Raw genomic sequence first — 26035 nt, 5'->3', positions numbered from 1 at the left:
GTGATTGTACAGGTACCTGATGTAGGTGCCAAAGAGAAACAAAACACACACACACACACACGCACGCACACACCCATAGGTCATTCCATGATCGTAGCACATGCACAATAGCCCTTTAAAAAAAATACCAATTTCAAAAGCTCTTGAGTCTAAAAACGAAAACAAAACAAAAACACCCAACCAAACATCACCTGATGAAAGGCATAAATTTCTCGTTTCACTGCTTTGGCAGAAGGGAAAAACAAAATCTAAAAACAACTCAATGGGGCCCCTTTTTTAATTTTCATGCAGTAATGAATCACCAGGTATCATGTTTTGGCAGTCAGTTTTTTGGCAGACAGCTCCACTGGGCCGCTGGTGAACACTTGGGTTCAATGGAGCTATTTTATATCCAAGGATCTTATCAACAGCCCTGAAACGGGATGAGGCCCTCGGCGGGGCCCTCTCGCGGACTTGACCTGGTTGGGCACACCAGTGTGTGCCGCCGTCACTGGGGACTGGTCTGTTGGGAACAATGAAGGTTCCTCCTGGTTTTCACTTCACTGTAGAAAACCCTTAACCTCTTCCCTAGGCCCATCCCCCTACCTTCCCTAATTGTCTTTTTTTTTTTTTTAATCAACCTGCTATTCATTTCCCAAACAAAAGGCAATTCAAGAATTGGAAGCACTTCAAGGGAAAGTTTCTGAATGACCTCATTTTATATGAGGCCTTCTAAGGCAATGGGGGGGGGGTACTGTGCTGCTTCAGCAAGCCTTCCCCCCCCTCGTGCCTCATCTCAAACTGAGTTTTCTCTGATGGTCATTGTTTGAGCACTGAATGATCACTGCCATTAAAAACAAAACAAAACAAAACAAAACAAAAAAACCACAACCTCTCAATAGTAACAGCGTGCTAATAAAATGTATTTGTGCTCAGAGTACACACTGAGACAACCAGAAGAATCCTATGCCTGTCACCCCACTCCATCAGTGAACCAGAATACAGCCCCTCGATTAGAGAGCTTTCAATATTTTCACACAAAGTTCACAACCATAACTTAGAGATGGATGCTTGAGACACGGTGATTGGTGTTCATTAGCAAACAATTATTCTTCCCCTACAGACCACCTTGTCTATTTTATGACAAGTTTCCAGTTTTTAATAGTTCCCACACACGACGTCACACATTGCAATCTCTTTAAAAGCACGAGACTCTCGGCTACGCTCTCATAGTTGTATCAGTCCTGCTCCGTTTACTCAAAAAGCCTCCTTCACAAAAGGGTCTCTCTCCCACCCCCTCCACTTCTGGTTCACCATTACAAACTGGAATCCAAAACATCTTTCCCCTATCACATTTTCAAATTCAAATGTTATCAACATAGCTGTTTTAGCTTAGGAAAAAAAAAAAAAAAAGCCTAATGTGCTCAGAGCCATTTGGAGCAAGAAATACAGGCCCTATGAGGGGATTTCCCATCATTTCTAGCCAATAAATTTGAAATCCACATGAATTTTAAGTACCTGAGAGAGTATCTGACTTTGTGGCCATGTGTTTGTTCCTGGCTTACTCCAGTTTCATTAGCAACTTGCAAACATAAACAATGGTGTTTTTCATGTGCTTAAAAAAACCCAAACAGATCCTTACGTGATACATTCAAATATATTTTTTCTTCATCCCATAAGGTATCCCTTAAAAATACCTTTATCGCGAATTATAAATTTAAAACGATCACTTTATTATTCATTAAACTCCTCCCAGCCCCTCTTTTCAATCGAAAGCTTCTGGAATGGTGACTTTGTCACATCCCTGAAAGGACTTAAATAAAATTAAATGCCAATAAAGATGAAGCAGTTATTAAAGTCTTATTTTATATTTTTACGGGAATTTTAAGTAGTCACTCTCCCTCGAGAACAGCTGCTACTGGCTTTTTGCAATCTTGTGTTTTTCTGAATCTGTTTTTAATAAAGCAAAAATACATAATGGCGAATTTAACTTCCTTCTGAAGAGGTCCTCAAAATGAAGATGGTTCTCTGTATACATACCTTCGTGCTCCGAAATGAGACGCCCCTCTAGAGTTTCCAGAAGCTTCCATTCCAAGGGGATGGAATGTTAACACTGTGGGTCTGTCAGACCCAGAGCCCAGCCAGCTCATCACTTCTCTCTCCACCTTGGTCTTCCCCTTGCCTTTCTCCATGATACCAGCGCTGCCTACTTTTTAGCTTCCTCTCTCAGATGGCAGCCAGACAATGCCAGAAGCTTCCCCCTACAGCTGCATGTCTGGGGAGGCAGGTGACTATCTCAGTGAAGGGAGTTGCGGTTGGTTGCTTAATCTGCACGTTTGCCTCGCCTTGACCAGAGCTGGTTTCTGAACTGGGAACAGCTGTCTTGGAGTGAGCCAGGGGATTTCTTTCCAGACATGACCAGAGGGCGGGAGGGGGTGGATGCAAGTCTGTGTGTCCCATGAAGTGAGGACACAGGGCATGAACGTGGAGAAGAGTGAAGAAACAGTGGGCAGAGGAAAAAGGTCTAGTGTGTTGCTCTGCACACGAAGGCACTCAGTGAAAACCTCTGGAGGAATGTTCCATTGGCTTCCGGAAGATCCCGAGATGGGTCGGACCACACCAGGTACCCTTATCTGGTGCCAGGCTGGCGGCAGGAACAAAATTTATACCCATCAGCATGAGGCGTTTAATTCTCTGGCAATGTGCCCTCCAACATCCCCCCTCCCAACCCCTACAAAAGATTGTCCCCGATTGGCCACAAGTTCTCATCTTACTGTCATGTGTTGTTCCATAAAAAAGGAGAAATTTCTGCCTGATGAAATGCAACAGCTGAGCCCAACAGCTGGGTGGGTACAGCAGTGGGGCAGACATGAGGTCCACAGAGAGAGAGAGAGAGAGAGAGAGAGCAGCAACAGGTGGCGGGGTGGGGGGCGCGGGGACAAGGAAATGCAAGTTTGAGACCTTGGGGTGGGGCTTTCTGAGGCAGATCTTGGCAACCGTCCAGACCTCAGCTGGAGAGGCAGCCCCAGAGGTACGGCAGCCCCATGTGCCAGAACGTCTCTCTCTTTTTTTTTCCTAAACAAATACATCTGGAAGAAGAATGAAGACAAAGAGGGCAAAATCTCGGGTTTCTGTAAAACAAAACACAAGAATCCGCTTTGCCCACAATGGTGATGGGTCGCCATCACAGAGCCTTGGTTACCAGGACCGGAAACCACCTGATAGGGTGTGTGCAGGTCACACTCTTGAAGACAAATGCTACTTTCCAACTGAGTGGAAAAGGTGAGAAGATTGAGGAACCAAACCTGTTTGATTCTGCATCTGATTCTGTCAAAGAGTTGATGATGGACACGGGGAACGCGTCCTTTGAGGTACTGATTCATCAGCTAGACCTCTGTCATGGGCATGGCCAGCGTTTCCTCGTAGGGACAAATGGCCGAAAAATCAAAGTCCACCATGATCCTCAAATAAAAGGTGCAATGTGTTAACCTAATTATTACTACAGCAATTACATAACAAAGCTATTAAAATGACATGTAGGTTGAAAATACATTAAGGTTTTGAGTACAGGAAATTTATTTTTTCCCTATAATATGGTTCAAATCTCTAGCCATTTTTAGCTTATGATAGAAGTTTTTGAAAATCCCAGATGACTCTTTATTTAAATTTGCTTTTGATTCTAATTCCCCTAAAGTCCATTAGGGGCAAATATATTTTTTTTTCTTCTGCTTAAAAGAACTACCCTAAGTCTTCCTGAACAGGTGACTTAGCTATCTTCCCAAGCTAAGTGGAACGTGTCCTATCCTATCTTATCTCCACTGCTGAGTGTAAACCTTTATGTTACCCCATAGTTCAATCTCAAGATGCTTTGGAGGCTAATAGGTACATTTGTTCTATTTTGTAGGAATATGGCAAGGTTAGGGAGCAGGAGAGGTGTGAAAGACTTTGGGTCTGGGGAGCAAAGCGGAGGGGGTTAAGGATCTTGCTTTGCTTTAATAACAGGACAGTTATCCTTCTCACTCATTCCTACTGCACAGGCCAGTTCAACGCCCAGTCCTCTGCCTCAAACCCTGAGACCTTTCTACTTGCTATGCTTCCTCCGTTTGATGACTGTTGTGAGTTTCTAGATGTCTGGAAGTATGTCTCAGATTGACTTCAATATATACTTGTGCCGTGATTGGTTATGATTGCGATCGGACAGGTTTTGGCCCCTCTGAGGGACCAAAAGTTACATTTCAACTTCATAATGTTTCAAAATTCTCTCTTTTTTCCTGCCAACGCCTATTCCCACTGTAGAGCTTAAGGCCCGAGGAAAGCAAGGCAAAGCATGCTTGAATTCAAAGACCTCATGAACTAGAAGGCAGATGAGTGAGGACAGAAGGGGAGTCATTAGAAGCCAGAAGCAAACACCACTGCGAGTTTTCCTTTCGTGTTCATTATTTTTTTCTTACGGTACCACTTCCTCGGCAAAACCCTGAGGCACGTGCAAGTCAAAGGCTGTGGTGCAAATGTAGCACGAGAGGAAGAGATGACTTTAAAGTGTCAGATATCCAACAGTTATGCTTTCAGTTTAGCAGTGAAGGAGTCTGGCTGAGTCCTGAGTTCAAGTCCATCCCTTACAGGCTGTGGGCCTGCAGAACCATTACTCTACCTTTCTCTGTCTCAGTTTTTCATCTTTAAAACGATGGAAACAGGGCGCCTGGGTGGCTCAGTGGGTTAAGCCGCTGCCTTTGGCTCAGGTCATGATCTCAGGGTCCTGGGATAGAGTCCCACATCGGGCTCTCTGCTCAGCGGGAAGCCTGCTTCCTCCTCTCTCTCTCTGCCTACTTGTGATCTCTCTCTGTCAAATAAATAAATAAAATCTAAAAAAAAAATAAAATGATGGAAACATGTCTACCTGTCACTCTCGGATGTTTGTGAGGATTAACATATAAAATTTTTAAAACCCACCCAATGTAGTGCCAGGCATAGACTGTTAATAAATTTTGGTTTTATTCCTTACTTCCAATCATAATCTCCCCCATACCACCCAATCCCACTCAACCCAATCTTTGTTTCAACCTGGAACTGGCAGGTAGAAAGGAAAAGAGAAAGCCAGTTCTAATCCTATTGTTCTGACAGTATTAAAGTTCCACTGACACCTTCCATTTTGAGGGCCAACAGCCTAAACCAGAGGGAAGGGGAAGCTTGTGGTTTACAGAGAGCCAGCCCTGAGCATCCTGGAGATTGAAGGGAGCTCTCTATCCCTTTCCATCAGGTCAGTTTCCAAAGAGAGGGTCCAAATGAATCCTAATTGCTGGAACATACCACGCCTCTTACCACCGACTCTGGGAGTTTTCATTTCCAGAGACGTTTCCTGAATCACATCTGAATGAACGGGTAAGCCAGTTCACAGAGTCCAAAAGCGATTTTTTTCTTTTTTTTTTTTTTTAACCCATTGCGGCTGCAACCTTTCTCAAGAGAGGGATTAAAAAAGCCAGGTATATCATTGCTACAACTTTCAATCTCAAGTCCTCCTAAGTTTGTCAAGCTGAATGATTTTCTGTGGGAGATCCTAGTTTTTATTGTTCTCGGAGGGCATCCTAGTAAGTTGTGTCTTACAAGCTCCAGTGATTCACCCTGATCCCAAGCAGCCAGTCGCGGGTGGATACTTGGAATGGGCTGAGGTAACAGCCCAAGCCGCCCTGGTAATACATGTCATTCCGGGCTGGTGTCATCTCCTCCCCACAGACGCCATTTCCTGTTAACCGTGATGGTCTTGACATATAAGAAAATGCGCTGTGATCAGTCACCGCCAGAGAAAAAAGCGACAGAGCCGCGAAACATACCTGTGCGTGATAATCCCTAACGACATTGCATGGAACAGAAGGTTGGGTGTGGGAACAAAGGGTACCTCATCCCAAATTAGGGTTAATAAGCACTTTTCAGAGTTGAGTGGAGGTTCACACACACACACACACACACACACACTCTTACGTGTATGCCTAGCTTCCGTGTCACTCCCATCTCTGTAGACTGCTACCATATGATTGGAAAGGTGCTGCGGCCCCTGGACACCTCATTTCAGTTCTTAATGGGCAACACATTAAAGCCTCACATATGCTTTCCTTCCTCTGACACCCTCTCCCCAATGTCAGTTAAGAAAATGCCATGAACTTCGGTCCTCTCCAAACCACTGCGTTGGTCTTACCTTACCAGAACAAAAGTCACGGTGAGTTCTGAAAAACTCCCAAAGCCAATAACCATCGGAGAAGCAACAGTTTTAGGGAGGGGGGAAACCCGCCCCTCTCCACCAACGCCCCCAGGAATTTCCAAAGTGTGGAAAGAAATGCAGTGACGGCTGACAAAGGCGAACCAAGGCATTCCTGCGCCACAGAATGGACCATAACTTTCTCCTGCTGGAAAAGGTTCAGAGAAACGCTACGGGGCTGGGAACGTGCCCATGAATGAACTGCGTCTTGTTAATGACTTTATAGACCTCGCCATTCGAGAAATGAAGTTGGGCATTTCTTATTTCCCCACTGCCACAGTTACACCAGCTCAGGGGATGGTTTTCGTCTATAAATTCTGGCCCCTTAAGCCCAGAACCACCATCTCCACACAACCCTCCTCCTTCTGCACTTTACCTGTCCTGGGCGTTTCCAGGGCGGAGCGCAATGAACTTTCTATCAGTCACATTTTCACCTAATTAACCCCCCTGATGACAATAATTGGTATTGAATCATTCCCTGAATGACTTCCTAGGTATTCACGCACAATCTGCACTTGCCATCAAGTTCAAGATAAGAATATTAATCAAATGCTCTTTGTTTTTCAGCCCCAAAGGGGTATTTTTGCAATAGCACACACTCCTATTTTAAAAAAGAAAAAAAAAAATGTGAGGTTTCATCTGAACAAATAAAAGAGCATTAATACGCGGAGCTTACAGATCTCGGTCTGTGTTCGTCCGAACACAGCTGTGTGAGTATTCCCAAGGCTCGTGTGTGAAGGGACTCTGGGCACAATCGTTACTCTATTGAAAGAAGCCATTTTCCCAGTTTGAATCTTTTGCTATTCCTTTCCTGCAAGTCGAGGCTTAGAATTAAAATTTACTTTGACATTTGTTTAGGTCACTGTGGGGGGGATCATCCCACGTGGAGGCTAATGGCAGGATACAGATTACATATCTTCTTACTGCTGTGCAATTAGATGCAAACAAGTTTGCCAACTTCAGGCCTCATACCGTCCCCATGAGGCTAAAGGAAAAGATACCCGCAAGCTGGACACAGGAATGGGGGTCCCCAAACTCCGAAAGCTGGTGATTGATCAAACCACAGGTGAAGCAAAGTGAGAAAGGATCTCCCTTGTTCTCGGACCTAATTATGACCACCCAGGGATTAAAGTGAATGAATCACGGGTAAATAATTGTAATAGAGTCAAAAAATTCAACATGGAGGCTTCCAAGTTATTTCCTTATTTCAGTGTGCTACCGACAAGCAGCTAGGGAGCACAGAGGACTACTTTTCTCCCAAACCACAAAAAATTGCTTTGCAGCCTTTGTTTGGAATAAAAATTTCCCATGAAAGCAGAATCGAGGGGTGCTGGTAACAGTGGGCTTCAGATATAAAGCTTCGCCAATTACCTTTTATGAGCTCATCCTAAAAGCAATTATTGGCATACCCGATGGAATGAGCAGTCCAGATCCCATCGGAAGTAAGAGAACATATTAAGTATGCATTTAAAATCCACTCTATTCACAATGGATAACTTTTGAAATTTTATTCTACTACAAATACCTTTTGGGTCCGCCCAGGCTCTGAATATACTGGCAACAGAAAATTTACACTTGAGAATGCAATTTATTTAGCCTGAAACATTAGTTTTAATAGTTCTGAATTAGATATTTCATAACATTTCACCTTAAGTTAAAAAAAATTAAAATGCATGTCCAAACTCTAAAAAATAGTTAATATTCCCTAACTGTTGTTTTTTATGCGGAATGCTTTTTGCTCCTTATTTACTGAGAGCATCCCTAACTTGAACCACAGTACAATTCAAGAGGAAATATTTGTAACTAAATATTAAAAAAAATTTTTTTTGCCCTTTAAGATGATTCCCTTTTGTGTTTAAAAGTTAGGTCCTTAATCTTCCTTTGTACATTTATGAATATTTTTCAGTATTTTGCTGTGGCACGAACAACCAATTAAGCCAGACACTCAAGTGTTAGATAAGAGAAATTCTTTAAAGAAACCAACCTTAGTAAGATGATTTTCATGTAAATCAACGGCCACTGAGAATTCTAGGACCAGTTCCTTTACATTAAGCATGAGAGTAAAATGGTGTCAATATTTGAGAAGTTTGAAACAGATTTTCCCCATTTCGTCTTTTTGAACTGTTTTCACCTTAGAAACCAGTGCTTCTTTTATAAAATCAAGATTTCTTTAGACATGAGAAATGTTTGCTGTGCATAAAAATGCATTTGATGAGCACATAACCATATATCAACAATCAATTTGTTCCACAGAGACCTTGAACTTAATAACTTAAATAGGTTATGGAACAATAGTTTATGACCAATATTCTAAGGGCAAAAGTTCTCACGTGTCCTTGAATTTCCAAACCATCTATCTACCTGGATGCCAATAGAGGAAAAAAGAGGCTAGAAATGACAATTTACTTAAATATCAAAAATATGTCCCTTAACTTCTCTTTCCTGCTATGTTCCGGGAGTCCACCAAACAAGCAAATTTAAAATCCTCCAGCATTAAACACTGTAGAGGCATGTCTGGCAACAAGGTATTTGCCAGAATGATAATGGTATTACAAGCAGTCTCAATCAATACATTGCCTTCTGTAGTTAACAGAGAGGTAAGCAATAAATCTCTAACTTAATCCAACCAACATCGCTGCAAAATGCAAAAAGCTCTATGAATGGTAGATATTAAATTTTTTTAAAAGCACAAAACCACAAACAAGCCGCTCTAAAAGCTCTTCATTCTGTAGAGTCTATACAAACAAGATTAAAGCAGATAAAAAGGGTGTTGAGAAAGAAAAAAAAAAAAGCCCCAGACATGCATTAAGCTAGTTTGACAGCTCCATTGTTCAACCGGTCCCATTGTCAGACCCAAAGATGTATTCAGTGCTACAATGTCTGCTAGCAAATAAACAAAAGACTACATTTTTCAAAGCAGGATGCCAATTCCATCATAATTCTTTCTCTGCTTCCCAAAAGGTCAGTGGTGGCTCATTCTTGGTATGTGATCGAACCCTAACACAGAAGCAGGAGACAAATATTTGCTTTCAATACATAGGGACCCAGGACGCCATGCATGAACAGAGGTCTTTAAACAGGTACACATTTTGGCAAACAGGATAAACTGATCCAAACCTGGTCACAGAGAAGGACTATTTAGGTAGGCTAAGTCCAGATTAGAGCCGTATTGGGAACGCAAGTCTAATATGGAGTCTCCTTAGCTCCTTTTTCGGTGATTATTCCATGCAGAGTGCATGATAATGAGAGGCTTAGACATTGCAAAGGAAAAGACACACCAAGAGCCAGATTCAGAGCCTTTAAAATTATCCGCTGGCCACTCACAAATAGCAGGGAACAAATTCATGATATGCTTTCAAAAGGCAACGCGTGCAAATATAACTCGCACTGGGCAGTCCTTTCCCTTTCTCTCGCTGGCTCCCATTCTCCCAGTCCTTGGTCTCGATTTCGTTTCCCTCTCTCTCTCTCTCTCTCTCTCTCTCTCGATTCTTTTTTCCCCCTCTAAGATAAGGAAGCTACTTGATGCCGAGCGTGATTATTGTCTCAGCCGGCTCTAGAAACTAGAAAAGCACACATTAAAAACAAAGGACACAACAACATACCTTAAAAGCAGCTCCTCATTTCTCATAGTAACAGCGGATTTGGGACAGCGCATGCTTTCTACACTGATACACTGATAGTCTCAACAAAAGCTGGTTCAGAAGTACGCTCAAACATCAATGCCACAGTAGCGGTTCACTAATGCGCGCTTTCTCTCTCTCTCTCTCTCTCTCTCTCTCTCTCTCTCTTTCCCCACTCTCCTCTCTAGTCAAATTCTGAATGGTGGAGCAAAAGGGCTCCTGCAGATTCACTAAGTAGAAATAATCCTCCCTGACAAGTTATGTTGTCTAGGCATATTTTTACATGAATACACTGTGCTGCCTATAGGGGTCTTGTCTGCATTCACCCAAACCTGCCTGGTGTTCGTTCTCCTACTTACCAGCTTCAAAAATGGGAAAGAAAAAGAAGTAACTCATTTACCTTTTGCTTATACATATCCTAGCCAAGCCAATGCCACATTTTCTTCCGGCTAGCAACTGCGATCCGTAAGCATCACAGAAGACTACCGGAGGATTTGGATAGGTCAGTGTGCTAAAAAGGATTTTTGCTTCTCTTTTCTGGGACACTGAATTCACAGTTGGGTTCATCTGTTCCCTGCCTCTTGTCCTCAGGAAGAGTGACAAGGTCAAGACCCTGAGCCCCACCCTGGGTCAGGGATGCAGAAGACAAAGATTGGGGGACTGGGAAATATTTTAACTCTGTGCGCTCCAGAGCTCAAGCAGATCAGAGTTCACCTGAAGCAGGGCATTGAAAGGAGGCAGGCGAGATTGTTTGGTCATATTGAAGTCCTAGTTGACACCGGAGCCTCCTCCTCAAAAGACCAATTAAATGGTCTTTTCCAAAGTAAGAAAAATCCGCTTCCCTGCTACATTATACCCAACGGGCTTAGCAGATACAGTCGGCCAGGGAAATACCCATTATACTTCTGTTTATTGGAATTAGAAGAATTTCATGCAGATTAGCCAAGCAAAACAGCAGGCTAAACACAGAGAGAAAAGACGAGATGCTGTGATCGGAACGGTCAGTTGTCTGAAAGTGCAAACCAGGGCATCAGCGCTCTGTGCTTGCAGGAAGCCAAGATTGCTCTCAGTTGGGTGGCACTGAGCAGGGAACAGCCTGGAACACGGCTGGATCACCGAACGCTGGATTCTTCACTCCCAGGCTCAAAGGAGGTCGCTGTCCTGCATTAGCAGAAGCAGCACCTCGTAATCATCTGGAGTCACAACGCCCATGGGAATAACAGTGGGGTGGGGAAAATAACGGTGCACTCTGACTCTCTCCTATTTGAGGATCTGGAATGCAACCCAGTATCTTGCTAGATCTGTGACCTCTGAACTTAGTCTTGGCCCACAGCCAGGGAAAGGGAGATGTTCCGGAAGGTGCTGAGAGTTCTTCAGTCGACTGGACAATAATCTCGCATAGTTTATCAAGGCACTGAGGACAATATGCAGCGGTGACCGACAGCAGTCCCCATCCCTGTCTCCATGATGAATAACTCGACAAAGGTCAAACAATGAAATAATGTGTGTCCCTAAAACTTCGTATTTTCACATTTCCCTCCTTCATTATAGCACCTGGAAGTTATGCAAAAATGAATTACCCTTGCCAGTGAAAGATTTTATATAAACCCCAAGATGTTCCTTAGAAGCCAGATAAGCATCAAATAAATGAGCATGGACCCAGAGAGAGCTTGGAGGGGGAGAAGGAGTGGGAGCCATTCCTCTAGTGACTCGCGGAGGCAGAAATCACTTAGTGTGGTTCTCTCTGACCCCCGTTCTTAAATGGACGGCAACAAATATGAATTTCTTTAAAGCCCCTGAAGATGCTGCAATGAAACTCGGTATGTCCTGTAGGGGCAAATATTTTTCATTTTTATTTTTTGGGGGGTGGGTGAGAGAGAGTAAGAGAGCGAGTGGGAGGAGGGGCAGAGGGAGAGGGAGAGAGAAAATCTCAAGCAGGATCCAAAACGGGGTGGAGCCCAAAGCCAGCGGGATCTCCCAACTCTGAGACCCTGACCTGAGCCACAATCAAGAGTCCCCGCCCTTAACTGACTGAGCCACCCAGGCGCCCCCTGTCGGTGGGAATATTAACAAAAAGAGGAAGGCCATGGTTTTGTCTATTAGAAAAAGGGAAAATTGTTTCGGCTCGGGTCATGATCCCACGGTCGGGGAATCGAGTCCCGCATCGGGCTCTCTGCTCCGCGGGGAGCCTGCTTCCTCCTCTCTCTCTCTGCCTGCCTCTCTGCCTACTTGTGATCTCTGTCTGTCAAATAAATAAATAAAATCTTAAAAAAAAAAAGAAAAAGGGAAAATTGTGCCGCTCAGACACAAAGCTCTTTTCTTAATATTTCCATAAATTTCTTTAAAAATTTTTATAAAAACAATTTTTTGGGGGTATGAATGACCTATAATACTAGTTTCAGGTGTACAACATAATGACTTAATGTTTGCATGTACTGAAAAAGGATGATCACAGCAAGTTTAGCTATTATCTGTTAACATATACAGCTACAAAATTTCTTTTCTGTTTATGAGAACTTTTAAGATTTATTCTCTTAGCTCCTTTTTTTAATTTCTTTTAAAATTTTTATTTATTTATTTATTTTTTGGGTGACAGACAGAGATCACAAGCAGGCAGAGGTGCAGGCAGAGAGAGAAAAGGAAGCAGGCTCCCCGCCGAGCAGACAGCCCCATGTAGGGCTCGATCCCAGGACTCTGGGATAATGACCTGAGCCGAAGGCAGAGGCTTTAACCCACTGAGCCACCCAGGTGTCCCTTTTTAAATTATTTATTTATTTATGTGTTTACTTGTCTCTTAGCAACTTTTAAATATGCAATACAGTATTATTAACTACATTAACTACATTCACCATGTTGTACATGAAGCCAACATGACTTATTTGATAACTAGAAGTTTGTACCTTTTGGCTCTCTTCACCAACTTTCTCCACGTTCCCCTCTATTCTCTGTATTTATGGGTTCAGATTGTTTTCTAAATTCCACAGATAAGTGAAATCACATGGTATTTGTCGCCTCTCTGACTCACTATACTTAGCATAATGCCCTTGAGGTCCATCCATGTTGCTGCAAATGGCAAGATTTCATTGTTTTTAATGGCTGAGTAATATTCCTGTGTGTGTGTGTGTGTGTGTACATGTGTTCTTTATCCATTCATCCATTGATGGACACTAAGATTGTCGCCATCTCTTGGATTTTGTGCATAATGCTGCAATGAACATGGGGGTGCATATATCTTTTTGAGCTCATGTTTTCATTTTCTTTGGATAAATACCCAGAAGTGGAATTGCTGGATCATGTGACAGTTCTATTTTTTTTTTCTTTTTTTGAGCAACATCTATATTGCTTTCCTCAATGCCTGCACCGATTTACTTTCCACCAACAGTGCACCAGGGTTCTCTTTTCTCTGTATCTTCTCCAACACTTGTTATTTATTATCTTTTTTGATCATAGTCAATCTGACAGGTATGAAGTGATATCTCATTACAGTCTTGATTTGCATTTCTCTGGTGATTTTTGATGTTCAGCATCCTTTCCTAGACCCATTGGTCTTCTGTGCATCTTCTGTGCATCTTCTGTTTCCTCTGTGTGTCTCCTGTGTGTCTTCTATATGTTTTCTTTGGAAAAATGTCTATTCAGCATGTTGAGTTTTTTTGTTTTGTTTTGTATTTTTTTTGTTGTTGTTTTGTTTTGTTTTTACTATAGATTTGTAGAAGTTCTTTTTATATTTTGGATATTGACCCCTTATCAGATATATGATTTGCAAACATTTTCTCCTATTCAGTACTGTGCTTTTTCATTTGGTTGATGGTTCCTTTGCTGTATAGAAACTTTTTCCTTTGATGCAGTTCCACTTACTGACTTTTGCTTCTTTTGCCTTTGCTTTTGGTGTCAGATCCAAAAAAAAAAAAAAATCATCAGCAAGACAAACGTCAATGAATTTATTGCCTACACTTTCTTCTAGGAGTTTTATGGTTTCAGGTTTTATATTCCAGTATTAATTCATCTTGAATTAATTTTTGGGTCTGGTATAAAGCAGTCCAGTTTCATGCCTTTGCACGTGGTTGTTGTGTTTTTCCAGCAACATTTATGGAAGGGATTGCGTTCCTCATTGTATATTCTCCATTCCTTTGTCATCAATAAATCAGTCATATCAGTGTGGGTTTATTATTGGCTTCTCTGTTCTTTTTTTTTTTAATATTTTATTTATTTATTTGACACAGAGAGAGAGAGAGAGAGTACAAGCAGAGGGAGTGCCATGGAGAGGGAGAAGCAGGCTCTTGCTGAGCAGGGAACCCAATGCGGGGCCCGATCCCAGGTCCCTGGCATCATGACCTGAACCGAAGGCAGATGCTTAACTGAGCCACCCAGGTGACCCAAGGTTCTCTGTTTTGTTCCACTGATCTATTTGTCTGTTTTTAGGACAATACCATATTGTTTTGATTACTATAGCTTTTAAATAGTTTGTAAATAGTGATGTTTCCAGCTTTGTACTTCTTTCTCAAAATTGCTTGGTTTATTTGGTGTCTTATCTGGTTACATATAAATTTCAGGACTGTTTGTTCTACTTCTGTGAAAAATGCCACTGAACTTTTTATAAGGATTTCATTGAATCTGTAGATTTGGGCGGGGGGTAGTTTGGACATTTTTACGGTACTAATTCTTCCAATCCATGAACATGGGCCATCTTTTCCATTTATTTATGTCTTTTTCAATTTTATCATTGTCTGATAGTTTTCAGTATATAGCTTTTTCAGTTCTTTGGTTAAATTTATTCTTGGTAATTTATTCATTTTGAGGCAATTGTAAATGAAATTGTTTTCTTAATTTCTCTTTCAGATAGTTCATTGTTAGTATATGAAAACACAACAGATTCCTGTATATTGATTTTGTATCCTACTACTTTACTGAGTTCATTCATTAGTTCTAACAAAATGTTTGGTGAACTCTTGTGTTTTCCTTATATAATATAATTCATCCACAAGTAATGACAGTCTTATGTCTTCCTTTCCATTTTGGATGCCTTTTATTTCTTTTCTCTTGCCTAATTGCTCTGGCTAGGACTTCCCATACTATGTTGAATGGAAGTGGTGAGAGTGGGTATCCTTGTCTTGTTTCTGATTGGACTGGAAAAGCTTTTCACTTTCCACTACTGAGGATGATGTTAGCTGTGGGCTTGTCATATATGGTCTTTATTACGTTAAAGTATGTTCCTTCTACACCCACCTTGTTGAATACTTGTATACAATATCTAATGGGGGCTAAACTATGAGGCAAGTACTAATGTATAACAATAATGCATTTGCGTATCCATAAATAGATTCTAAGCATCAGAAGCCAGTGCTTCAGTACATGCATCTATTCCTACAGGGAAATGAATTATGGATCCACAGTAGTAAGGAATGGAAGCAAATCAAACCGTTAAATATTTATATTTATATTTCATATTAATATTAATATTTTATTTAAAATATATATTTATTTTATATAGTCATATATATTTTAAATTTATATATTTATATAAATTATATATTTTATATAAATATATAAATATTTATATTTTCTCCACTCCCTTTTTAGTCTAGGGACCTAAATAATGAGACCACAATTGAGGTAAATAAGACTAATACTTGCCCAAAGTCCACTAAGATGAACTGATTAAGGTTTTTACACCCACCAGTCATGTGTGCTGAATTTGGGGTCATAAAGGTGAGTGTATAGAAAGAAGTTGTCTTATTTCTAACATTTACATATTGGGTGGTAAATCTTTGACTTTACATCCACGGGATTAATCTCTGCACTTTTTTTTTTTAAAGGTGTTATTTATTTATTTGACACAGAGAGAGAGAGAGATCACAAGTAGGCAGAACAGCAGGCAGAGAGAGAGGGGGAAGCAGGCTCCCCACTGAGCAGAAAGCCCGATGCGGGGCTTAATTCCAGGACCCTGAGATCATGACCTGAGCCAGAGGCAGAGGCTTAACCCACTGAGCCACCCAGGCGCCCCAACCTCTGCACTTCTTAATCCACCCAATAAGATAACTTTCCCACAGCTAGTACTTAATAAATATTTGTTAAATAAAGGAATTTATTTATTTATTAATTAATTTATTAAATATTTTATTTATTTATTTGACAGACAGAAATCACAAGTAGGCAGAGAGAGAGGAGGAAGCAGGCTCCCCGCTGAGCAGAGAGCCCTATGCGGGGCTCGATCCTAGGACCCCGGGATCATGGCCTGAGCCGAAGGCAGAGGATTTAACCCACTGAGCCACTCAGGTGCCCCTAAATTTATTTTTAACTATGGGAACTTTGGGGAAAAGACCATTTCATTTTCACAATTCCTTTATGTAGCCTCCTTAACAAATATGTGGGGAAAAACCCACAATGGCTCACTTTTATCCTAATTCACTCAGTTGATGTAGCCAAGGGCACTGAGATTTCCTTAACACATGTTGCTGTGTCTTAAACTTCAGGAACTTTTCACATGTAGCTCATTCAATCCCCACAACAGCGCTGTGCGGCAGGAGGACCCGGTACCGTTACCTTCTCGGTTGAAAAAGTTCACATACAGAAAGACTGAGCACAGAAGTTGCAATAATGAGCGAGCGTGGAAATCCAGTCTAAACCGGCCCCTGGGCCGACACTCTTTCCACTGCTCCACAGGGTGATCCAGTGTTTCTACTGGGGCCAGGTGTTCCCAGCACACCCAAGCAAGGCATGGCTTTTAAGGAGCGTTTAGTGCAATGAACCTTATGTCCCTTTCTTTTTAAAGCTTTATTTATTGATTTAGGGAGCACATGTTGGGGAGGGGCCAAGGGAGAGGGAGAGAGAGAATCTCAAGCAGACTCCGTGTTCAGCATGGGGTTCCATCTCACGACCCTGAGGTCATGGCCTGAGCTGAAATCAAGAGTCAGATGCTTAACCAACTGAGCCTCCAGGCACCCCAAACCTTATGCTTTTCTAACGCAAGGATAATAAACATAGAGGGTAGATAGTAAATTAATGAAAGATTGATTATAAAATTATGTTTTGGCTACTAGTATTTACTGATTCCTTTCAAAACTTTATTTCAGATGAAGATTAAGTTGAAACTAGACAGACTAAGAACTCTGGAGGATGATTTTATTTTATTTATTTTATTTGAGGTCATTTAAAGAGAGTTGATTTTTAGCAACCCTGAAATATGGTTTGTAGAGAAAATCTTTCAGAAAGATTGTGGCCAGTAATCGGCAAAGAATAGTAGCAAAACTTAGTTGATCTCCGTGCCTCTGTATACCTCTATATAGGTTTTTAACTATATAAATGAAATTTTTACCTAATAATCCAAACTTGAGGAGTGAAAACTGAAAAATGCCTGAAATGTGGGATTATGGAAGGGAGCTGAGAATCAGCCAGATTTCTTGACCTTTCTAGATTTGAGTTTCCCAAAAGTTTTCTCAAAGGTAAATTATATATGCATCTATTTATATTACTGGTAATTTCTAGAATTAAAAGCCGAATTTCTAAGTGTGACATTAACAACTTTTTTTCTGGCTTCTTTACCTTTTTTTTTTCTGGCTTCTATACCTTAGTTTTGCACTTTGACATTTACATTGCAAAGGTAAGTAGAGAAGAGTGTTTCAATGGAAAGGTACAAGATGACCTGTGCTAGAGAAGGAGCGCCAGGCAATACAGAATCCTTCTCTGATGACGGATGGGATAGTACCAAGATGTAGCCCATCTCTTAGCTTCCCATCCAAAAAGAACAATCTTGGAATTTGGAAGCATCAAGGACATTACATCTGTTTTGCTGCTAGTTTTAGAGACTATCTTAGTCCATTTGGGCTGCTAAAACAAAATACCACAGACTGGGTGATTTATAAATAACAGAAATTTATTTTTCACAGTTGGACGCTGCCAAGTCAAGACACCAGCATGGTCACGTTGGAGGAGGGCCCCTTTCCTGCTTCATAGCTGGGACCTTCTCGCCGCATCCTCACATGGTGACAGAAGCAGAGGCTCTTGGAGGGGGGCGGTCCTCTGTTGGAAGAACACTAACCCCATGCCTGAAGGCTCTAGCCTCATGACCTCATCAATTTCTAAAGACCCCATCTCCTAGCACCATCACATTGGGCATTAGGATTTCAATAAATAAATTTTGGGGGGACACAAACATTCAAACCATAGCAGATACAAAGAACTGGCAGATTCAATTAAGAAATCACATTGCAACAAAAGACAAAAAGACCATAGAGAGAATGCAAGAAGTAAATATGAAGCAATGACCGAGGTCTACAAGAAATGGATTTCTAGGGGCGCCTGGGTGGCTCAGTGGGTTAAGCCGCTGCCTTCGGCTCAGGTCATGATCTCGGGGTCCTGGGATCGAGTCCCGCATCGGGCTCTCTGCTAAGCAGGGAGCCTGCTTCCTCCTCTCTCTCTCTCTGCCTGCCTCTCTGCCTACTTGTGATCTCTCTCTGTCAAATAAATAAATAAAATCTTAAAAAAAAAAAAAGAAATGGATTTCTAGTATGCTCAGTGCCTGACACACAATAGGTGTTGAATAAAGTTGATATTTCTGCATGTGAATAGATAAATGTATATCTGTCCAGAGCTGATCTTCAGCAGAAGACACAGAATTTCTCTGATCAGCTTCATCAGCCTCCAAGGAAGGGTCTCTATCGGCAAAATGGAGGCCAAGTAGTGAAATCTGCCCACAGGGGCGAGCCCAGAGCGGCACCAGAGGCAGAAGCTGGAACGAGTAGACCATGGAGCAATCCTGTTCTCTCAGACTCCCCGGGCTCTCTTTTGCCTTGAGGGGAAAACCCTCCAAAGCCAAAAGGACATAGCTATCACAAATCACTACCTGAAACATAAAACTGACAGTTGGTTTAAAGTAAACCCGGGCAGCGTTAGTAAAGGAAGGGTTTGATGGTAACCCAAGGATTCGTGTAACATGAGATCCCGTCACCGGAGCGCTCAAATGTTACCTCCCAGTCAGACTTCAGACGCAGGAGGCCACTAGCCCGGCAAGTCCAAGGCCTCCAAGCTCTAAAAAACATTCCTTCTACAAGCCGTGCGACTCCTTACTCATGTCAAAACGGAGAGGTTTACTGGGAGGAGTGGGGCATGGGACTGAGTAATCAGCAAAAATAATTGGAAAGCCCCTTAAAATGATAAAAGTATGATATTTATCAATAAGTAGATATAAATAATAAACCATACAGTACTTAGAGCTCCAAGAAGCCACTTGAAAATATGCACTAGATAAATTTAAGAGGTATTATAAAGAATAAGGATGACTGCTTGTTATAAAGGGAAGAGCTATAAAGACAGACACCAGAAAGTGTGTCTGGACAACACTTCTGGGTAGGTGTGCTGAAGACAAGCCGAACGAAGAAAGGAAAGGAATTTCCACGGAACACACGGGCTACCTAGTTGATCAAATAACTAACTTTGGTTCATGAACTCCTATGACTTAGCAAACAACATGTTTACAACTGAGCAGCAATTTTTGGCCTAATGTTTTGTCAAGGACCACTCATGGGCAGATGGGACATCTTGAGAAGGCCACAGGTGACTATACTTTAGTTAGGCATTCACATTTGAATGAAAAATGGGCCAAGTGTATTATTGCTATTTTTAAGACAGACTCGTGCACACACAGCTGCCTTTCCACCTGTTCAAATGGCCATGGTGAAGAGGTTCTGTAATTTGACCCTTGTCCACGAGTGCTCAATGGACATGTAGAATTTGGTGCCCTTGGGGATCCCTATTGCTTAATGTTTTGTTTTGTTTTAAGATTTTATTTATTTATTTGACAGACAGAGATCACAAGTAGGCAGTGAGGCAGGCAGGGGGGTGGGGGAAGCAGGCTCCCCGCTGAGCAGAGAGACCGATGTGGGGCTCGATCTCAGGACCCTGGGATCATGACCTGAGCCAAAGACAGAGGCTTTAACCCACTGAGCCACCCAGGTGCCCCTGCTTATTGGCTTTGATCCTAGGGGATCCTAAGAAGTAAACAGCACATGTATAATGAAGGTTGTGGGGGGAGTAGACAAGTCTTCCTCACAGGAAGATGAGGCCAAGATGGGGATTCATATGACCCTACGGTAGAGATGAAAGAAAAACTCAGATGGTTCAGGAAAGTGTTCCCCAAGCCCCCACAACACATTCACAGCTCTCCCAGAATGTGCAGGTGCTTTAAATGTTACATTTCTTTATATATAACTCTGAAATGAAATCATCTGCTTGTTTACTTGTTTATTATCTGTTTCCTGCACCTGAAATGAAGTCACGCGAAAGCAGAGACTCACCCCATTTTAACACGACTTCGGAACAATGCTTGGCATATGGTAGACATTTAACAAGCATTTGCTCAATGGCTCCATTTCTCTGGGAGGCCCATTCTTCTTGTTAAGGGACAGGATCTCAGTGGCTCACAGCTCTCTGATACAATTTGTGAAACATTTCCCATGCTCGACGATGGAAACTAAGGCTCGAATCTCTCAGAACACAAAGACTAGGAGGGCCAGTTCCTGGCTTTAAGTACGGTATAGAGTCACTGGGACGGAATGATAAGCTTGCTGTTTTAATCATTTTTTTTTTAACTTTAAAGTACCCTATATACGAGTTTATAGACAATCAAGTAATCAACAGATGTATTTCCCTTCTTACTTTCCATAATGCTGAAGTTTGGGATTTGATAAATTCCAAGTAGGTAGGACTGGGTGTTGACAAGGACACGCATGGGAAAAAACTTCCAGAATTGAGAGCAATGCACATCACAGAGTGTTTTTTGTGACGTCCTGCACCAAGCCAGTGTCCTTAATGGGCAGGGGTTGAGACTCAGAGGCCAGTCTCATTTTGGTTTTGTTCATTTTCAGGAGGAGATCTACACCAGGTAGCTCAGTCTGTAGCCGACCGTGCCACCATGCCCGGAGTGGGCAAATTCAAATGCCAGGGAAGTCTGGCCTTTCGTGCCTGTCACTCACTGGGGTTCCCAAGGTCGACAGCAGCTTACCCTCTTATCACTTCCATCCTCCGTCTGTTATTAAAAATAAGAACGCAGATTTCCTTAAGTCAGTTCCTCAGGGGATATATCCTCACTTTTAAAAATGTATTAAATTGATTTTGTTTTATATGGCAGGGCTAGACGTTCAACATTACTTTGACTTTCCTATTCCTGTTTATATACACACACAGCCCTATGCACATATGTATATATCACATTAAATATAGTTGTGTATATTAATCATATTAATTTATATATAACTCCTATACGTAATAATACATACATCAGTGTTGGTACGATATGTATGGTAAATGTTCTAAGAACATGACTGAGTTCTGATCTTCAAGGGAAGCTTCTAGAGGCCAAAGGGACACACTAGAGATGAGACGAAAAGTAGCCCGCCGCAAAGGAAGGAAGGACATTGCATTCCACACTAGAAACTGGCGCTAGGAAGCCAGGACTGATTCTGCAGCGTCTCTGACCCTAGATGGGTGGCTGTTTTGGAAGGGAGACTCCAGCAAGAATGTAGACAAATCTGGGAGGCAGGGAGGTAGCGCTAGGGAGGCCACCATACAAGTAAGAGAGGACGAAGTGGCCTTCGAAGTGGGTTCCTCTGTTTGTGGACCACTGCCCATCGGCCGGGCTTTACTGGAGATGCTCCGTGTAAGATCGGATCACTCCCTTCAGGGGGCAAGGCAGCCAGTAGAGATCATCACCCACACTACACTACCGAGGACACGAGGAGCTGGGGGTCGGGAGAGCCCTTGCCGACAAAGGCAGCGATCAGGGGTCAGGCTTAGTCATCTTCCCTCTCCCACACGGACTATGCAGTAGATACCCAGAAAGCAGAAGGGGGGGGGCGGTTAAAAGATATAATTAGGGATGGAACCATTTTATGGAAAACTGAATGCGTGGAACAGAGACAAGAGAGGAGGGGAGGGTCATTTTGATGGTGCGAACATGTTGCTTTGGTAGATGACGACTCTGCTAACCAAGAGGGAGACCAAAAGACACGGCAAGGAGACAGGAAAGGTGCAGGGTCCACGGAGAACCAGCTGAGCTTGAGAAGCGGGCGGCAGGCCTCCTGTATGGAGGTAGCAGGCAGGTAGAGTGACCTCTAGGCGTGGGTGAGATCCCCCAGGAGGAGCACTGCGGGGACATAATAAGAAGCGGAACAAGGCCAAAACCCCAGGGCAAATGAAACCCCGAGGAGGAGGAGGCCCAGCGAGATGCGCCAGCGAAGGCAAGAGTGGGCACATCGCTAAGGGGCTCAGATGTCACCAGAGAGACAGAACTTATGCCCCCAAAGTCTAGACTTACCTTGCTAGCCAGAAGATTGTGTATTATTGGTTTGGACGTGAAATGAAAAAGCAGGGCAGTATCAAATAAGAGGCAGGAACATTTAGAAAGTTTCAGGAACCAGTTGGGCACTGCACTGAGAACTCTAGAAGGCAGCCTCATTTGAAAAGGAAGCGGCTACTTCCACAGCCACATGCCCCTGGACAAGGAGCCGGGCAGGGCTGTCTGGCTTGCTCTAGCCTCAGTCTCTAGCCAAACCTTCAGCGCCTCACCCTGACTCCTGAGTTAGAATGGAGAGGCGCTCCGCTGTTCCGCACCGCCCTTAACACCCAGCTGACCAACAAGGAGGTGGCACCCAGCTGGCAGAACAGAACAAGGGCTCAGAGCTTCCCAAGTTCATATGCTTCAGACAGGCTGGCTGGATCCAGCAGTTCAAAAAGGCCAACAGCAGAAGTCGTTTTTGAAGGTGTCCATGGACGTTGCCAGATAAAGATTCCAAGTTACACGGAACTATAGAACTCCAGACTTGGATGACATTTCTGGGGCCAATTATTTCCAACTTTTTAGCAAAGCACCATATACTTAGAGAAGAAGAGCTGTAAGTGGTTTTTAAACCAAGACTTGCTTTTAATTCCATCACCAAAGTAGGATTTGATGAATAGAAATATCTAGGAACTAGGATGCTTGGAAGTAAAACTCGCCTGAGAGACAGTGAGGGTCCTTTGAACCAAACTTTCTTAAGAACTCAACCTACTTTTCACCATCTGCATGACCAGAATTCGGGCTACCAGTTTCTAAGGGGTCTCCCTCCCTCCAGTTCCACTGGCTCTGGACCACGTTGCACACATCAGAGGTTGTGTATTTGCTATTGCAACATGGTCCCAGTTGCCTCCTGCTCGGCACCCTTGAGAGGCTCCCCACTTCTCCGCCCTGAGGATGAAGTCCAAGTCACAGACCATGACTCACGAGCCCCACCTCCCACTCCAGTGTCACTTCCGGGTCTTCTCAGCTGGTGCACTGTGCCCTCTGCCCTGGGACCCTCTTCTTGGTCCTCACCCATGGGGTCTCCCTTGCTTCTGCACTATGCTTTGAGGTTGCCCACAAGCACAAAATTCTCTGACGATCCCACCCCCTCACCAGGTTTATTTCTGCGTATCCTTCAGGACTTGGCTTAAACATCGAGTGCTGGGCACAAAAATAGTCACTCAAAAATACTTGCTGGCTGGCTGGCTGGATACAGGAGTAAGTCAAGGACACCCTCCCGGCAGCGAAGGAAACACAAAGATGTCATGAGATGGTCCCACTTTAAAAAGGAAACAAAACTATGATGTAATACACCAACCACACTTTTTGTATCTGAAGGACTACCTTAGTCTTAGTACCAGCAGTGGAATTCAAAAGAGGTTCTAGAAATGGCCCCTGCCCCCTGGGAACAGACAATCCTGGTAGACACACAGAATTTAGCTGCAGGGAGCAAAGAACACGATGGGGTCCGCTGCTGCGACATTCTCTAGAAGTTGCAAGGAAGGAGACATGGGGTGGAGTAAGCGGAGTCCTTTGTGGAGGATCTTGACGGGTACGCTTGCGCTGGGTGGGGGGAGATGTGCAAGGGAAGTGTGGGGACATCCCCAGCAGGGGAGACCAGTCTCAGGAGGACAGTTTATGTGGGCAACAGTGAAGAGAAAGTCTGTGTGGAACAGCACAAGTGTTGGGCAACGTGAGGGAAGACAGGAGACTAGGAAGTGTGAGGCCAGGCTGTGACTCTGGTACATCGAGCAAAGGCATCTGGAGTCAACAAAATAAGCGTTGGAGACTCCGTGTAATTTCTGCATCAGGGAGTAAGACGCCTCCCCGCATCCGCCAACGGGAAGGGAGCAGCTCTGGCAGCTGGTAGCTGACAGGTAGGCCATGATGTTCCCAACGAAACACAAACAACTCTCCCAGAATAGAAAAATAACCAGACTTGGAGACCACATGGAACAAGAGAAAGACAAAGACACTGCGACCACAGAAATAATGCCATTTGCCCTTCCGACTGCTTCGGTACCAGGGACGACTCCAGCTCTGCTCCCCGCTTCCTGCTTTCTAGACAAAAGCTACCAGCATACCTGTATGAGTCTGTGAGAGCTGCTGTAACAAAATATCACAAGCTGGGGGGGGGAAGGGGTGGGTGGTTGCTTAAACCACAGAAATCTGCTTTCTCACAATTCTGGAGGCTGGAAGTCCAAGATCAAGGTGTTGGCAGGTTTGGTTTCTCCAGACACCTGTCCCCTTAGCTTCCAGACACTTCTCTCCTCAGCACCTCCTCACACGGCTTTCCTCTAGGCACACACCCCCGGGGTGTCCCTTCCTCTTCTTATAAGGACACCAGTTCTCCTGAGTCTAACCCACAGGACCTTGTTAATCTTCATTACCCACTCAAAAGCCTTTTCCTCAAATACAATCACATTCTGACCTCCTGGGGGTTAAGACTTCGGTATATGGACTTGGGGGTGGAGAATGATTCAGTCCATCACAAGACTAATACTTGTCAAAAACAGCCAGTGAGAACTGACTCCCATGCCCTTGCACCTCTGTAGCATGTGCACAAGCCCTATTTTGTTTATAATAAGCCTCTTCCAATTCTTTCCCTGAGGTGCCCCATGACACCCCTGGTGTACAAGCTCCTCTGCGGCAGCAGGTTAAACCCAACATCGACTATGATGTATTCCCGGTGGCTTTGGCCGTATACTTGAGCCTAACCTTTCTCATGCTTCGCACCTGGTCATTCCTCCTTCCTGGTTAACACCTGCTCACCTTTAAGGACTTAAGGATTCAGTTCGAATATGAACTTCCCTGAAAGCATTTTCTAATTTACTTTTTCTAGGAGCTGGATTCAATTTCCCTTGTGATGGCTGTGTCATGTGTCGACTAGCCTATGCTCAGTTGCACTTCCCAGATTTTCAGTTCACTTCCTCTTCCCCCTCCTTCTTCTCTACTTCTTATTCTTTTAATGTTTCTGGCCGGGTGAGCCACAGGAGAAGATTCTTAGGAGACGTAAAGGACAGAGGGAAGCATCAGTCATTCTGTAGCTTTTACACACTTTGCTGCTGATGTGCTGACTTGCCTCCTTGGTGTGAAGCCGCTGCTGAGCCCGCAACAGCTCTGCCTTCCTCAGATCCTCCCTGAGCTTCTCTGACCGCTGAGCCAGATGTGTGTTCACCTCTGTCATCAAGGTCCCCAAGGCAGAGGCAACAAGAGCTGACATGTGTTTCAGTCCACCCTTGAACACAAGCATTCAGTGTCAACGGGTTCCAGTCTGCCCTCGATGTCCTCCACTCCGCATCCATTTTCCCTTTTTGACTATGTGGCCTTTGAATGTCAAGTTCCATCAGCAGGTGCAGGAAAATCTTACAGAGCCTGCTTCACTAGGCTGTGTAAAATCAAAACCCCCTGTCACAACTATGTAGGCATCTATCTATCTATCTAATCATCTAGCTACCATTTATGTATCATCAGTCTATCCATCTGTTATCTGTCTGTATATCTATCTGCTATCTATTTTTCCATCCATCCATCCATGATTTATCTACTATTGATCTATTTTCCTTATCCATTTATTATCTATCTTCCACCTGTCTATCTACCCATTCATCACCTGTCTATCTGTCCTACGGGCTCTGCTTACCTGGTTGAACTGGATGGATATACCCCTCCTCTAAGATATTCCTCTGTACTTCCCTGAAACCTTGAATACACTGCTCTTGTGCCATTTATCAGATTCGACTGTGGTAGATTCGATTATCTTGCCGGTTGCCCTGTACCATGTTGCCTTGTAATGTACGAGAGTGGTGGAATATATTTCTCTACTCCATGGACACTGGGCTTAACAATGTGACTTGGTTTTGGCTCAGGTCATGA

The 26035-nt window shown here is 43.3% G+C and overlaps 1 protein-coding gene across 3 annotated transcripts in view; it reads right to left on the bottom strand.

The window, feature by feature from the left end:
- The window catches only part of CELF2 (CUGBP Elav-like family member 2), a 607444-nt gene that overhangs the window by 295472 nt on the left and 285937 nt on the right, over window positions 1-26035 (bottom strand). Inside the window, exon 1 of one of the 3 annotated variants that reach the window (XM_059183786.1) lies at window positions 9832-9983. The exons of the other annotated variants lie outside the window; for them this stretch is intronic. Coding sequence (XP_059039769.1) covers window positions 9832-9884 — 53 coding nt within the window. The 5' untranslated portion in view covers window positions 9885-9983. Of the gene's footprint in view, window positions 1-9831; window positions 9984-26035 lie in introns of those variants that run through there. 3 annotated transcript variants of the gene reach the window in all.

This window comes from Mustela lutreola, chromosome 8, assembly GCF_030435805.1.
Source record: "Mustela lutreola isolate mMusLut2 chromosome 8, mMusLut2.pri, whole genome shotgun sequence".
NCBI lineage: Eukaryota > Metazoa > Chordata > Mammalia > Carnivora > Mustelidae > Mustela > Mustela lutreola.
The sequence above is the reverse complement of the archived record's forward strand: the minus strand, read 5'-3'. Positions and strand labels throughout refer to the sequence as shown.